The sequence below is a fragment of the Trachemys scripta genome, chromosome 10 (assembly GCF_013100865.1).
Source record: "Trachemys scripta elegans isolate TJP31775 chromosome 10, CAS_Tse_1.0, whole genome shotgun sequence".
Lineage (NCBI taxonomy): Eukaryota > Metazoa > Chordata > Testudines > Emydidae > Trachemys > Trachemys scripta.
Window position 1 is genome coordinate 84,616,503 of NC_048307.1, and position 16,306 is coordinate 84,632,808.

A 16,306-nucleotide genomic window follows, 5' to 3' on the forward strand; every position below is an offset into this window, starting at 1 on the left:
CACACAGCCAGGGAGCCCCAATCCCAGGGAGCCCCAGGACAGAGTCATTCCCCGCCAACACACACAGCCAGGGAGCCCCAATCCCAGGGAGCCCCAGGACAGAGTCATCCCCCGCCAACACACACAGCCAGGGAAACCCCAATCCCAGGGAGCCCCAGGACAGAGTCATCCCCCGCCAACACACACNACACACACAGCCAGGGAGCCCCAATCCCAGGGAGCCCCAGGACAGAGTCATCCCCCCCAACACACACAGCCCCGATCCCAGGGAACCCCGGACTAGTGTCAGCCCTTCAGTCTCTCTACACCCAGCTGAGGGCAGGCAGGGAGGCAGAGGGGGGGGGGATACACTGGGTACCTGGTGGGCAAGCTCATGAGCGATCACCGTCACCACTCTCTCCTTGTTGCCAATGGAGGAGAAGAGAGGGTCGTAGAGCAGCGAGTTCTCCCGGTACGTCACCAGCCCCCAGTTCTCCATGGCACCTGCGTTGAAGTCTGGAAGGGCAACCTGGTCTGGGAGAGGGACAGGCCTCGTTAGCAGGGTTGCACCCCCCCGGGAGAGCATGAAAGCTCCCACCTCCGTGGGACAGCCCAGAACCCCCCACCCCCATGGGAGACCACAGAACCCCCCACCCCCATGGGAGACCACAGGCCCCCCTGTGGTGCTGGCCCACCGGGGCCAGTTCATGCCAAGGTCTCCATGCCTCACTGAACGTGGACAAATAACACAGCTGGGATCGGTCTGGCTCAGCCGGGCGTTAGTACGGTTACAACAGGTAGGAGAGTGATACGGACGTGCTCAGTGTTCAGTGAATGCTGGTGAGTGGCTGCAGCTCACGCCGAGCAGCTGGCTCCCATGTTGTCAGGGAATAGCTGAGCGGGTGCATTGTGAGCCCCTGTGACTGTGTAGATCACCAGACAGGAGAGACTAACCAGTGGGAAGGGCTGACCCCCAACAGCAGGTGTCGCATCCTGACCAGCAGGGACGGGCAGTTGACACCAGGACTGTTGTGGGACGATAAAGAGGACAACAGCCCTGTGTTGTTCTGCCCTCCCCCCGCCCCCTGTGAAGACGAGGCATGCAAGTGGATTCCTCCCATTAGCAGACTGCCCAGTCCAGGGCACGTGGCAGGAGGGGTTAAAAAACCGTCACAAGAAAGAACTGGATCTCTGTGCTGCTTGGACTCTGGGGGCAAGGGTTCTAGCCCCAGCTACTTGGCCAGGGTTAGCCCTAAAGCACAAATACAGCTTGTGGATTATAGAAGCTTCTATTACCTTTTGAATTTAAGATTGTAACTCACTGGTGTATCTATGTTTACTTGCTTTAACCTTGAAAATAACTCTCTGGTTTCTTTTTCCTATTAATATGTCGGTATGGAGTTTATTAACGAATTGGCTACAAGTGCTGTCTGTGGTGGGAGATCTGAGGTGCAACTGCCCTGGGGTAAGTGACTGGTCCTTTGGGACTGGGAGTAGCCTGAACATTGCTGGGATCCTTGGCGTAAGGCTCACCTGGGTGGTGAGGCGGATCAGAGCACCCACGGGGACTGTCCGTGGCTCCATGTTCCAGCTGTCACAGTGCCGGAGGGGTTTACACTCGATAACTGGCTGGTGCAATCTAGGTACAGAACTCCCCGCCTGTCTGGGGTTTGTGCCCTGATTCCTACCAGCCTGCCCTGAGGTTTGTCCCCACGCTCTTGAGTCCCTGCAGACAGCTTGACAGGATTCCCATACCAGAGGTCGATTAAGCTCGTAGATTAGAACCCCAGTGCTGTTAAAATTTAAACTCAACAGTGAGCCTTGTAAAGGTTAAAGAACTGACCCCATGAGTGAGCCACAGGCTCGGCTGGCTTGTGAGAAAAGCCCCTGGCCAGCCAAGTCTGCAGAGGGGCATGTCTGATCCATCGAAAGCCCCAGTTCCAGAGCTGAGAGCTTTGCTCCTGACCTGGTGCCCAGGGGAGGAGAAGACCCACCTGCCACAGAGGAACCTCAGCTTGGAACTGGCCCGATTGCAGCACCTGGGAGCCCAGGGAGACAGCGACCCCCAGAGACTGCCGGCGGAACTGCGGATCAGAGACCAAGCAGCCCAGTCAGCGGAGGAGAAAGCCACCAAAGACACAGGGAACAAACAGCAGCAGTTATCGCAAATGAAGAAGCTGAGCAGACGGCGCACAGGAGGCTGATAGACGTTCGTCCTCGTCCAGGGAGTGCCCTCGCCATGACACGAGGGAGGGGGAGCAAGCCTGCCCCATTGATACCCAGACAGATGCATAAAAGGGTTCCTGTCGGCCTTGGGAGACGATGTGGGATGCGCAATATCCCAGCAGAGAAGCAGCCGCCTCTCCTCTGAACCAGAGGAACAGGGGAAGCCAGACAAGTCTTTCATGAGATGGAGGCGGGTGAGGTACGTGTACCAGGAATATAACGCAAACGTATTGAAAAGGTGTAAGATTTCCCCTGAGCCCCATCGATTGAAGTGGAGAAACCTCAGAGTGTTTGACAATGTCACTCGTGTGGAATATGCAGATAACGTGTAATTTTATGAGAAAATGGACAATGAGGGAGGGGCTGAAGGTGATTATGGAAAATCTTGGATCGGATGGCCCCGGAGCAATTGTTTAGGGTAGTTACAGATGAGGTAAAGAATCATAGAATCGTAGAATATCAGGGTTGGAAGGAACCTCAGGAGGTATCTAGTCCAACCCCCTGCAAAACATGACCAATCCCCAAGTAAATCATCCCAGCCAGGGCTTTGTCAAGCCTGACCTTAAAAACCTCTAAGGAAGGAGATTCCACCACCTCCCTAGGGAACCCATTCCAGTGCTTCCCCACCCTCCTAGTGAAATAGTGTTTCCTAATATCCAACCTAGACCTCCCCCACTGCAACTTGAGACCATTGCTCCTTGTTCTGTCATCTGCCACCACCTAGAACAGCCGAGCTCCATCCTCTTTGGAACCCCCCCTTCAGGTAGTTGAAAGCAGCTATCGAATCCCCCCCTCATTCTTCTCTTCTGCAGACTAAACAATCCCAGTTCCCTCAGCCTCTCCTCATAAGTCATGTGCTTCAGCCCCCTAATCCTTTTTGTTGCCCTCCACTGGACTCTTTCTAATTTTTCCACATCCTTCTTGTAGCGTGGGGCCCAAAACTGGACACAGTACTCCAGATGAGGCCTCACCAATGTCAAATAGAGGGGAATGATCACGTCCCTCGATCTGCTGGCAATGCCCCTACTTATACAGCCCAAAATGCTGTTAGCCTTCTTGGCAACAAGTGCACACTGTCGACTCATATCCAGCTTCTCATCACTGTGACCCCTAGGTCCTTTTCTGCAGAACTGCTACCTAGCCATTCGGTCCCTAGTCTGTAGCAGTGCATGGGATTCTTCCATCCTAAGTGCAGGACTCTGCACTTGTCCTTGTTGAACCTCATCAGATTTCTTTTGGCCCAATCCTCTAATTTGTCTAGGTCCCTCTGTATCCTATCCCTACCCTCCAGCGTATCTACCACTCCTCCCAGTTTTGGGTCTTCTGCAAAGGTGATCATCTGGGACCAAAACCAGCCACGGTTTTAGAGGCTGCAGAAATAGTGGATGAATATGTTGAATCAAGGGCCCGGGGGGCGCGGGGCGGGAAATCCCAGGGGAAGGGAAATCCCCATCACCCAGCTTAAGAGGGGACTGGAAATAAACCTAACCCCAACTTTGATAAAACCCCAAGGCAACCCAGGGTTTAGAGCGCAGAGCAAAGGGGAAGGCAAGCAGGCAGGCTGACATCCCTGTGGGCCTCCCAGCCATCTAAAACCAACCAGCCCAAAACAAGGTCACCCCCTGATCCACGCCCCACCTGCCGCAGTGAACACCACTCCCAATGCCCCAGCGGTGAGCCACAGGGAATCTGGTGAACTGTATTAGGACTGAGCCTGGGGAGGGTGGTGCAGCCTTTATTAAAATGCCAGGGTGAATGGCCTACACTGCCCAGGCTGGAGGGACCCCGTGTCCCAGGTCACTTTGGTCAAGGAAAGCTGAGCATGGGAGGAAGACAGGCCTCCTGGTGAAAACGTACATGAACCAGCTTTGGCTGAGTCCCCCGGCACTGCACTCTGGCCAAGCTCCACCTGCAGTGCGAGGGCTGTAGGGGAGATCGTGTTGTGGGCATTCGGATCTGCTCCCCACTGAGGCTTGACAAGATCAGGAGCCTCTAGACACATCCAGGCAGACTAATAGTGTAACTCACGCCAGGAAGAGCACGGCTCTGCCTCGCCTGGCTTGTCTGTGGACAGCAGGGAGGGCTGCCGGGGGGCGGACGCCCTCAGCCCTTTGTCAGCCGGGAGTACAGGGTGTGGCAGAAGGTGCCCCACCCACGCTTGTAACCAGCTTTGTACAAAGGCTGCCTGGGGAGGTATCGCTTGAAAACTCCCCATTTCCTGGTCAAATACGGGAAGATGCCACTGTCTGCTGTTTACTACACAGCACACCTTACCCAGAGCGGCTGTGCCTCTGTAGCCACTCCGCCGGGACAAAATACGCCCCCCCCCAGCGAGGGCCGGTAGCCCCGTTGATGGGAGCGCGGCTTCCACCCACACAGCGCTGTCCGCACCGGCGCTTTTCCTCGGTAAAACTTTTGTCGTTCATGGGGGTGTTTTTAAGCGACAAAAGTTTAATGATGAAAGTGCAGTGGAGACACGGCCTAACACATGTTCCAAGGCTGGGGAGGAGCCAGACCAGTTCCTCAGAGACAAAGGGCCAGGTGATGTCTCAGCCAGCTGTAAACAAGACCAATGGGCCCTTACCTGCTACCTGGCCAGTCCTTGGCAGGAAAGGGGGCAGGGGCGAAAAACCTACATCTTAGCAAAGATCCAGCCTGGGTTTCCCATCCACACAGCCTGCCTGTTATTCGTTCCCGGCTGGAAATGCTTCTCAGAGGGGGGAAAGAACTATAAAAAGCAGGGGCAGACAACACAATGTACCCTTCCCTCCCCCCCCCCCCCCCCCGCCCAATGAGTCACTGCACCGGAAGGGACAAAGGAAGCCGCCATTTCGCTGGGGAAGAGCTCCTGGCCTAAGAAGTTTGGCCAGCAAGACTGTTGAGAGCATGTGGTGAGAAAACCTTGGCGTTGAATTTCCCCTAGTTTGCTGAGTTAGTCCTTAGCTGTGCTTTATCTTCAGTTTTCTTGTAACTAGTTCTGACTTGTATGGTTCATTACTTGTATTCACTTAAAATCGCCCTCTCTGTAGCTAATTAACTGGTTTTATTGTGTGAACTAATCCAGTGTGTTTGAACTGAAGTGTTTGGCAAACTGCATTTGGGATAACAGGATTTGTAGGTTTGCCAACTTGGGTTGGACGGATTCCTGGAAATTTCATCACGTCCTAATCTTGAATTAAAGATTCGTCTTTAATTCCTGGAAGCTCCAGAATAAGTCTGGGGTTTGGCAGCCTGAGGATTTGTGCATTGTCCTTTCTATTAATAAAACCACAGACTTCGTATAGCTTGTACTTCCAGGAGAGGGCTGGGCAGTCCCTGGGGGGAAATCCAGGGTCACCCTGCGATACAAACCCGGCTGGTAAGAGCCAAGGGGTGGCTGGCTGCAGCAGGCACACAGTCCATGTGGGGAGTGACTTGCATGCTGGAGGCTGTTTGCGAGCGGCCCAGGACTGGAGGCTAGAGCAGCAAAGCCCAGCTTAGAGAGCAGGGGCAGCACAGAGGGGTTTGGAGACACCATTGCTTTGCTCTTAACTTCAGGGAGACCCCAAAGGTCATTATGGGGGCTCAACAGGCTGTGCCTTCCCTGGCCAAGGAGAGGAATGCGGCTCACAGTCACCCCCAGCCAGGGAAGGAAAGGGTCACTCTTTCCTAGGAGGTGGTTACTGTCCAGGGAGGCTCCCACAAGGGAAAAGAGGAGTCCTGGGGAGGTTTGCAAACAGGTATCTGTGCCTATAAGCACAAGAAAGAGGTGCTTCAGGTGGGTCACGACTGTCCCTTTGCCGAACACTCAGGAGTGAAGAGAGCCTGTGAGAGGCCCGGACAGAATTGCTATTGGCCTCGCATGTGTGAGACAGTAAAAAATGCCTGTAAGAGTCGTGTCTTACGTCAGACGCGTCAGAGGTTAAAGGGACCCTGCGCAGCACCTTTGCAGCCATTGCCCGTCATTAAGGAGGTGTTGCCAGAGCGTCTGCAGACATTGTGGGACCCCTACCCAGCCCTTCCAGGAATGGGAAGACACATCTACTGGTTGTGGTGGATTCTGCCACCAGGCCCCCAGAAGCCACAGCTTCGTCTATCGCAGAAGCTGAAACCGCGGCTACTGCCTTAATCCCCATTTTAGCAGAGTAGGTTTTCCCGGGGAAATCTTGTCACACCATGGTGCAAATTTCATGTCTGTAGTTTTCAGAAAGTGATGGGAGCTGTGTGGAGGGAGACACGTAAAGGCTGCCCCTCCTCCCCCCCATCATCCAGAGACAGATGGGCTGGTAGAAAGATTCAGTGGGACACTGATGTCTATGCTGAGGATGTGTGTTACCCAGCAGGAGAATGACTGTGATGTGTTGCTCCCTTATTTGTTATTCACATACAGGAATGCACCCCAGGAATCTACAGGGCTTGCCCTCTTTGATCTTCTTTATGGGAGACAAATGAAGGGACCCCTAGATTTGATTCGAGGCTCTTATGGCCAGCCCTACGAACCAAGCAGCAGGGCCAACCTTTGCTCAGTCTGGCCAGCTATCACCGGAGGTTTGCAAAGGGGATTTGTGGCCCCCATAACAGACCTTACCAAAAAGGGGCAGCCAGCCTGGCTGCTATGGACAGGCCTGGGAGAAAGGCTTAAAGGACATCAGAGAGGCTTTGTCTAAAGAGCCAGTTTTGCCAGCCCTGATTTCAGCTGTGCCCTGACGTCGAACACTGAGCTAGTGTGACGAAGTGGGACTGTTCTTAATGTTTCCTCTGAATACTGTGTGGGTGCCTCAGTTTCCCCTATGCATTTCTTAAGTCTCTAGGGGGTGGGATAAAGGCCAGTGTGCATAAATCACTGACACTCTGTCTCCCTGGCAACAAACGGCCAGGGCCCTTCCCCCATGCAAGGAAATAGCTAAAGGTGAACAAAGAGATCAGGTGACCTCCTGGCCCAGGAAAGAGACAAAGCCGGAAGAAGGAGCGGCTGGAGGGGGTTTGAGAGTTGGAGCTACCTGGGGACTAGGAGTGAGGGCGGACATGGGTGTCTGCCTCTCTGAACCCCAGAATGGACCCGGCCGAGGGGTCCCGTTCGCCACTGTACCTACAAGCTCTGTTTTAGACCGTGTTCCTGTCATCTAATAAACCTCTGTTTTACTGGCTGGCTAAGAGTCACGTCTGACTGCGAAGTGGGGGGTGCAGGACCCTCTGGCTTCCCCAGGATCCCACCTGGGCGGACTCGCTGTGGGAAGCGCACGGAGGGGCATATGCTGAATGCTCCCAGGAGAGACCCAGGAGGTGAAGCCGTGTGAACTTCTTGCCCCAAAGACAGTCTGCTCCGAGGGAGAGGAGGCTCCCCAAAGTCCTGACTGGCTTTGTGGGGAGCAGTTCCAGAGCATCGCCTGGGGACTCCGTGACAGCTAGGCACATGCTAATGCAGGCTGGGGCGGGGGACAAGGGGCCCCCATCATCTTCTTGGGTAAATAACTGACCCCATTGAACAGGGCTGTGCTGGCAGTGGGAGGAAATCCCGGGCCATTGTTTGGGCTATTCAACAATTTAAGCCTTATCTGTTTAAGAGCAGATTTAAGCCTGGTTTTAACAGGCCGCACCCTGCTAATCTGGGTGCAGCGGGCCAAAGGGACCAATTCCAGACGATTACGCTGGAGTCTGGCTCTTCAGGAGTAGGAGCTGGAAATAATCCTGATGCCTTGTAAGGAAAAGGGGGACCCTGAGGCTTATTGGGGAGTGCCAGAGACACCCCTTCTGACCCCATCTGGGCATTGGGAGAGTGATGCTGGCAGCCCAGGTGCCAGCTCATGCCACGGTGCCCGTGTCTCAGGTGCACGCTGACAGGTACAAGCTGGGATCAGTCTGGCTCAGCTGGGGGGGTTGTAAAACAGGCGTTAGAACGATGAGAATGTGTTTAGCATGTAGACGTTCTGGAAGGATTCTGGAATGCTTGTGAGCGGCTGCAGCACCGACTGCACTTACAATACTGCACGGGGCTATCTGAGCGTTTGCATCCTGAGCTCCTGTGACTGCAAATGACCAGTCAGGAGAGAGACATTAACTAGAGCAAAGGGTTGACCCTCCCCCAGCAGGGGTCACATCCCCCCCCAGCAGGGACGGGCCATTGACACCAGACGGAGGAGAGTGGAACATTAAAGAGGACAAAAGACTATTGGTTACTGTCCCTCTTATCCCCCCATGAAAATGAGTCATGCAAGTGGATTCCTCCCATCAGCTGAGTTCACAGCTCAGAGCACGAGAGAGAAGGGGAATAAAAACCCCGAACAAGAAGGAGCTGGATCTCTGGGCTGCTTGGACTCTGGGGAGCAAGGTTTCTAGGCATAAGCAAGGGATCCCCAGCTGCTTAGCCAGGGTTAGCCCTAAAGCACATCTCGAGCTTACTGATTATAGAAGCTTCTATTACCTTTTGAAACTTAAGATTGTAACTCATTGGTGTATCTATGTTTACTTGCTTTAACCTTGAAAATAACTCTCTGGTTTCTTTTTCCTATTAATATGTCGGTATGGAGTTTATTATCGAATTGGCTACAAGTGCTGTCTGTGGTGGGAGATCTGAGGTGCAACTGCCCTGGGGTAAGTGACTGGTCCTTTGGGACTGGGAGTAGCCTGAACATTGCTGGGATCCTTGGTGTAAGGGCCCATCTACCACACAGGCAGGGCTCACCTGGGTGGTGAGGCGGATCGGAGCACCCACGGGGACTGTCCGTGGCTCCATGTTCCGGCTGTCACAGTGCCAGAGGGGTTTACACTCGATAACTGGCTGGTGCAATCTAGGTACAGAACTCCCCGCCCGTCTGGGGTTATGCCCTGATTCCTACCAGCCTGCCCTGAGGTTGGTACCCACGCTCTTGAGTCCCTGCAGGCAGCTTGACACCTTCCCATTCCCACGGGAGAGCACAGAACCCCTCATCCCCACGAGAGAGCTGGGAACCCCCCATCCCCACAGGAGAGCTGGGAACCCCCCATTCCCACGGGAGAGCAGGGAACCCCCCATCCCCACGGGAGAGCACAGAACCCCCCGCTCCCACCACAGGACAGCCCAGCAGAACACGGCTTTTTGCCCTGGCACTCACCAGACTTGGGCAGTGGGTATGACGTGTTGTAATGGTTTTCAAAGAACTTGAGGATGGGCCCGGTCACGTTGAGTGCATAGTCCCCTTGCCCGTCTGCGATGGCCTTTGGCCGGCCCCAGATCCGGATCTGCAAGAGGAGACTCGAGGCTCAGTCAAGGCTCCCTACCCCACAGCCGAGCCAAACCGCCCCCACCCTGTCCTGCTCCCTACCAGCACTTCGTCCTGCATGGCCTCCACTGCCTCAAACTGGCTGACGATGAAGGCCAGCAGGTATGTGGACATCTTGGGGGTGGTCTCAAATTTAGTGATGTTCCAGGTGGTGCCATCGATGGTCTGCTGCACGGAGCCTGAAAGAAGAGCCACAGCTCCATCATCAAGGCTCACGCTCCTCCATCCCCACCCCAGAGCAGGACGCAGTGCTCTCCTGGGAGCCCCTTCCTCCCCATAGCAGGCATGTAGCTCACTCCCCGGCAGCCTGGCTCCTTCCAGCCCCCGAAGCAGGGCTGCAGTCCCCTGGCATGGCTGGGGAGTGGGCCCCTTGCGTGGCCCTCTCCTTGCCCTCCCCGCCCCCGGATCTCTCCAGCACTGGTCCCAGCCACCAGCGTGGGGCAGAGCTGGAGTCCCCCTAACACCAGTTTGGTTTCCTGCTTTGCTTCCCTCATGCTTCTCCCCCTGCATCCACATCCCCCTTCTCCCAACCCTGGGGGGATGAGGGCTCCGGTCCCTCTGCCCCCACACGGCCACGGCAAGAGCAGGCAGCCGAGCTCAAGCAGAGCTGCCCCAAACCTGTGATGAGCGGAGGGGCTCTCAGGGGGGGCTGCCTGGCCACGTTGTGGGGCTGCGTGTGGGCATCAGGCTCAGGGGAGCCCACGTGTGAGTTCATCCCACTCCCTACTTCCCAGCCCCTTCCTCTTCTCTGCTGGCTGCTCCCCCTGCCCCCGGGGGCCCCGTGTGTGCTCAGTGCTCGGCCCCATCTCGCCCAGCGACCCGGCCAGCCAGGGAACATCCCCAGGGGGCCCGGGTGCAGACTCAGCCCAGGCCCTGCTGGAGCTGTGGGGAGCCGAGGAAGCCCAGTGGGCGTAGCCCGTGGGGAGGGGCAGGAGGCAGGGTGGAGGCTGCTGACGCAGGGCACCCTGTTCCCAGAGCTGCCGCGGCCCCGGCTCACTCACTCTGCACAGGCATGTTGGACAGCGCCGTGTGGCTGGGGCTGTGAATCAGCGTGACCGTGAAGTTGGCCTTCATGGCGGGCTCGTCGAAGCAGGGGAAGGCTTTCCGCGCGTCGGGAGCCTGCATCTGCGTGGTGGCCACGACCCTGCAAGCAAAGGCAGCCCGCTCAGCCCTGCCACCCCCGGCAGCCACGGCTTGGGGGTCCCGCAGGCGGGCCCAGGACTCCCCAGACCTCCTGCCGCTGGCGCCCCAAGGGGGCTGCTCACACCTGGGCTGGCCCTGAGTCCCCAGGCTCCCTGAGCCCCCGGCAGGGTCTGTCTGCACAGGCGAGCCCCAGCCTGGAACCACACAGCACTGCGGGCTGGGGAGGGGAGCTGCAGACCCTGCCTGCCCTGCACTGGGCCTGGCCAGCACTGTTAGCCCCTGGCTGGCTGGGCATTAGCCACCCAGGGAGAGAGAGCCCCCGGGGGAGGGGGAATGGCGGGAGGAAGGACCCCGCCGGGGAGAGGGAGAATGGGGGGGAGGAAGAGCCAGGCAGGCTGGGTTGGGGGGGGGGGGGGGGGGGAATGCGGGGAGGAAGGACCCAGCCCAGGAGGGAGGGAGAATGGGGGGAGGAAGGACCCAGCCCGGGGGAGGAGGAGTGGGGGGGAGGAAGGGCCAGGCAGGCTGGGGGGGGGGGGGGGAAGGGGGAATTGCAGGGGGAGGAAGAGCCCAGTCTGGGGCAGGGGGAATGGGAGGGAGGAAGGGCCAGGCAGGCTGGGCTGGGGGGCGGGGAAGGACCCAGCCTGGGGCAGGGGGAATGGGAGGGAGGAAGGACCCAGCCAGGCAGGCTGGGCCCGGGAGGGAGGGGGAATGGGAGGAAGGGCACAGACAGCAGGAGAGGCGACCGTACCCCAAAGAGCTCCCCCCAGTGACATTAGGGATGTGGGTGGGGGGTCTGGGGCCCCAGGCTGCCAGCTGCAGCTTGTAGGATTTCCAAATTTCACCTGGCTTTAGCCAGCACCAGCAGCTGCTGTCAGACTGGCGTACTCGGTCCATAGGAGGGGGGTGCCCAAGGCTGACGGGGGGGGGGAATGCCAATACAAATTACTGGGGCCCGGCGGTCTGAAAGGGGACCCGGGGCCCGGCTTCCCCCCCTCTCGTCACCTTACCGGGGCCCGGTGGTCCGGAAAGGGGCTCGGGGCCCGGCTTCCCCCCCCCCCCCCCCCGTCCCTATTTAGCCGGTCCGCCCTTGCTGGGGGGCCCAAAAAAAAATTTCACCGGGGCCCGAACCCGCTCTCGGCGGCCCTGGGGGTCCCCAGCCCCGAAGTATCTTGCAGCTCCCCTCCTGCACACGGTATGGGTCCGTGGCAGTGTATGGGGGGGAGCTGGACTTGGGGGGCGTGGGGACACCCTGCCCCTCAGGCATTTACATTGCTTCTGCCCCCACAGCTGCAGCCAGCCCCGTGCCTAGGGAACCCTGGGCAGCTGGCACGCCCCCGGGTGCTGCGGGTCACCCCAAATTCTGCTGCAGTTTTGCCCCTTCCCTTGCCCCCCACTAGCCGGTTGCCCCCCCAGGGCCATACCTGGTCACTCCATCCTCCACATACTCGCTGCGGTAGAAGCCAGCCAGGTCATCGGCCAGCTCCCCCGTGAAGCTGCTGACTAGCTCGTAGCTCTTGCCTTTCTCCAGCTGCCCCTGGAGCTGCACCACCAGGTACTGGGTCTGGGTCTCCAGCCAGGTCTTTGTGATGGGCGGGGGGCTGGAGCCACTCACCCCCTGCAGCGAGACCAGGAAGCCGTTCTGCTCTGTGTAGTTGAGCTGCTTGCTGTGGAGCAGAATGAGGTCGGTGGCACTCTGGCAGGAGAAGCTCACGGTGCTGTTTCCTTTGAAGATGTACAGGCCGGAGGCGTCCGGGGTCAGGAAGGGCTGCAGGGTCACGGCGTAGTGCTCTGGGATCAGGGACTGGGGGAGTCTGAAGTTGTTCCAGGGATTGGCGGGGGCGGCCGTGGTGGCCAGGGGGGGTGTGCTGGTCACGTTGGCCGGGGTGGCCTTGCTGGGAGTGGTGGCCGGGGTGGCCTTGCTGGGAGTGGTGGCTGCGGTGGAAGAGATGCTGGGCAGCAAAGTCGCTGCATTTTTTTCCTTCTCCTGCGAGTACACGACTGAGAGGGCGATGATGGTGGCCACGGCGCCCAGGCCCAGGATTATGCCCACGATGCCCAGGGTCTTGCTGATGAAGAAGCCGGCAGCCATGGTGCGCTGCTGGCGAGGGAGACGCAGGGCAAGTAGCAGTGCCAGGCTCACCGCAGCCTTTTATCCGGCTCCCAAGGGGCTGTCAGCTCTGGGTTAATGGGTGAAGTATTAAATGGCTGGGAGGCTCACAAAGGTCACTGCAGCTTCGCAGCATCTGGGACAAGCTCCTCACGCCCCCACCCCGCTCCAAGAGGAAGTTAATGGGAAACAGGGCGTCTGTGATAGCGCCTGTCTGGGGGAAAGCAACAGGATCAGTCTCCTTCCAAAAGGACCAGCACTGGTCTCCCACCACATGTGAAAGTGGGGGCTACTGGTTAGAGCAGGGGCCTAGAGGCAGGACTCCTGGGTTCTCTCCCCAGCCCTAGGAGGAGAGGCTACTGGTTAGAGCAGGGGCCTGGACTCAGGACTCCTGGGTTCTACCCTCAATCTGGGAGGGGAGTGGGTGCTCATGGATAAAGCAGGCAGGTCTGGGAATCAGAACTCCAGGGTTCTAGACCCATCTCTGGCTTGCTATGGGACCGTGGGTCATAGACTCATAGAATATCAGGGTTGGAAGGGACCTCAGGAGGTCATCCAGTCAGGGCCGGCTCAAGGGTTTTTGCCGCCCCAAGCAGCCCCCCATCTCCCCCCCCAAAAAAAAAGCTGTGATCGCGATCTGCGGCGGCAATTCGGCGGGAGGTCCTTCACTCCGAGCTGGAATGAGGGACCCTCCGCCGGATAACTGGACGTGCCGCCCCCCCTCCAGAGCAGCCACCCCTAGCACCTGCTTGTTAAGCTGGTGCCTGGAGCCGGCCCTGCATCCAGTCCAACCCCCTGCTCAAAGCAGGACCAGTCCCCAAGTATATCATCCCAGCCAGGGCTCTGTCAAGCCTGACCTTAAAAACCTCTAAGGATGGAGATTCCACCACCTCCTGAGGTAACCCCATTCCAGGGTCCCGTTAGCCTCTTTGTGCCTCAGTTTCCCCTATGTGACATGTTTACAGGCACATCCACAGTGCCATATATAAGACACAGGAGGTCACTGGCCCACTCTACTCAGCACTAGTGAAGCTGTGTCCAGGTCTGGGAACCAAGCTTTAGGAAAGATGTGGAGAAAGTGGAGCACGTCCAGAGGAGAGCAACGAAAATGGCACAAGGTTTGGGAAATCTGCCCTGTGAGGAGTGGTTAAAAACTGGGCATGTTTAGCTGCGAGGGGAGCTAAGAACAGCCTGCCCATCTGCGAAGGGCTGTTCTAAAGAGGACAGGGATCATTGTGCTCCGGAACAGGCTGCCAAAGGAGGTTGTGCAATCCCCATCCCGGGAAGGTTTGAAGAGCAGGTTGGACAAACCCCTGTCAGGGCTGGTCTAGGTTTTCTTGGGCCAGCCTCAGCGCAGGGAGATGTACTTGGTGGCTTCTCGAGGGCTTTCCAGCCCTGGGATTCTACAGCCACCTACCTCAGCAGCGCTGAGGCCACCGCCCGGCTGTTTGCAAAGCACCTCGCGCTCCTGGGGTGGGAGGCACAGGAAAAGCACAAGGCATTGTCAGGATGTTGGTGTGTGCACCTCCCTGGCTGGTGTGCATTTGGGTGTGCACACCTGCCCTCACTGAATGGGCGGGCTCAGGCCAGCGTCTCACCCACCATGACGCCAGGAGCCCTGGCCTGCTCTGGGAGCCTGACATGGGGGATCCTGGGGGTACAGCCTCTGCTGGCTGCAGTGGAACTGACAGGTGTGGGGGCTGCGGGATCTGCCAGCCACCTGCCAGGCTTACAAAGTCCATGATCTGCTGCATCGTGTAATAAACTTTATCAGCTTATCGGGGGAGCGAATAACTTGCAGAGGCCCTGAACGAGGGCTCCCGGAAGTGCGTTCTCAGTTCCCACATTTCAGTGCCAGCCAGGGGCCTGGGCAGAGAGAAGCCAAGCCAAGGAGCACGCTCCCAGCCTCAGTGCCCAGAGCAGGCCTAGGCAGGTGTGTAGGTGAAGGAACTTGAGTGGCTGCTGCTGGACCTGTAGAGACAGGCCAAGCACCCACGCCATGGAGCAATGCGCTGTCCACCTCCTCAGCGGAAACCGCTCGGTTCCCGGTGCCCCACAGCCTGAGCCTGCAGCATGGGGCCCCAGGTGTGGGAGCTGGGAAGTCGTGTGGGGCGTGTCTGCGAGGCAGCTCTCACTGGGAAGCCGGGGTGCTTAGCGACCCTGTCTGAGCTCTAGGACAGCAGCACGACCCAGCCTTCAGAACAGTGCAGGGCATGGGGCCAGGCAGCCGGGGGCGCCCCTCCATTCTGGGCCCTGCTGGAGCCACCCCAGAGAGTGCACTGAGGTCCTGGGGCAGCTGGCAGCGGGGAGCGAGTGGGGCCAGACCTCAGTGCAGGGCCAGCAGGACTTTGGAGAGGACGTTGTGTGGAGCAAACACTGCACTTTGAAGAGCGGGGCAAACGCATGCAGCCCCGCACTCCTGGGCCAGCCCTCAGCTTGGTTTGGGCAGACGGCAGCTCTGTGAATGAACCAACCGATGCTGGGGGTGGGGGGGAACATTCCCAGCTTCCCCTGGCTATCTGCTGCATGGCGGAGCCACACCCATGGCCTGCCCCTCCGCCAGGCTCTCCCGGAGCCCGCTGCCCAGCCTGGCGCAGTGTGGCCATTCCCAGCAGCCGGGCTGGACGCGAAGGGCCCCTGCAGCGGTTCCCACGCCGGGAGCCGGGAGCCGAGCACGGGCTGGAAAGACGTGTTCAGACGGGGGGAGATTTGCTTTGGCAAAAGACACTGACAGTTTCCAGATGCAAAATATCACGACCCCCCACCAGCTGGGAAGCAGCTCTCTGCCCCCCTGCGGCAGCCCCAGCTCCCCCAGCCCGGGGACCAGCCCCAGATGTTTCCGCAGGCATGGAGCTCACGCCACAGATTAGCTGGTTAGGCTGCAAATAGCCCTGGCCGGAGCTATCTCTGGAGTCGATCCTTGGGGCTGGGAAGGGTGAGGACCCACAGGCCCACCCTCCAACTCACACACTCAGTCCAGCCCCCCCCTCACACGCCCAGGCCAGCCCCCCACATTCTCTCAGCTCGCACACCCAGGCCAGCCCCCCACATTCTCCCAGCTCGCACACCCAGGCTAGCCCCCAACCCCCCCAGCTCCCACGCCCAGTCCAGACTACCACCCCTCCAGCTCCCACGCCCAGGCCCATCCCCCACATTCTCCCAGGTCACACACTCAGTCCAGCCCCCCCACCCCCAGCTCGCACACCCAGGCCAGCCCCCCATCCCCCTCAGCTCACACCACCCCCAGCCCTCCCAGCCAGCTCACACAAACACCTCCAACAACTTGTTGACACAGAACAATCCCCACCCCTCTGTCACACACACCCTTGCTCCCCACCCCGCACAGTTCCATTCAAAGAAACTTTACTGGCAGGATGAATTCAACAAGTGTTGCCAAAGTGCAGGGAAAAGCCTAACCCACTGGTCTGTGTCAGGGGCAAGGACACCCCCCCCACCCATGGATCACTTGCTGTTTGTGGGTTGCCCCCCCCCCCATCAGCCCCAAACACTTGACCCTATTCTGCCCCAGCCTTTCCAAGGGAGAAGGCGCTGGGTGAAAGCGCCCGTGTGCAGGGGTTGGAGCTGTGTAGGCTGTGTGTGTGTAGGGGGTGCC

The 16,306-nt window shown here is 58.5% G+C and overlaps 1 protein-coding gene across 1 annotated transcript in view; it reads right to left on the bottom strand.

Annotated features, from left to right (window-relative positions):
• The window catches only part of ANPEP (alanyl aminopeptidase, membrane), a 67,664-nt gene that overhangs the window by 46,083 nt on the left and 5,275 nt on the right, over window positions 1-16,306 (bottom strand). The window contains exons 2-6 of the mRNA XM_034784909.1: window positions 12,008-12,907; window positions 10,445-10,587; window positions 9,486-9,622; window positions 9,276-9,402; window positions 359-513 (exon numbers count right to left, since the gene is read on the bottom strand). Of these exons, the coding sequence (XP_034640800.1) occupies window positions 359-513; window positions 9,276-9,402; window positions 9,486-9,622; window positions 10,445-10,587; window positions 12,008-12,675 (1,230 nt within the window). The 5' untranslated portion in view covers window positions 12,676-12,907. The remainder of the gene's footprint in view (window positions 1-358; window positions 514-9,275; window positions 9,403-9,485; window positions 9,623-10,444; window positions 10,588-12,007; window positions 12,908-16,306) is intronic.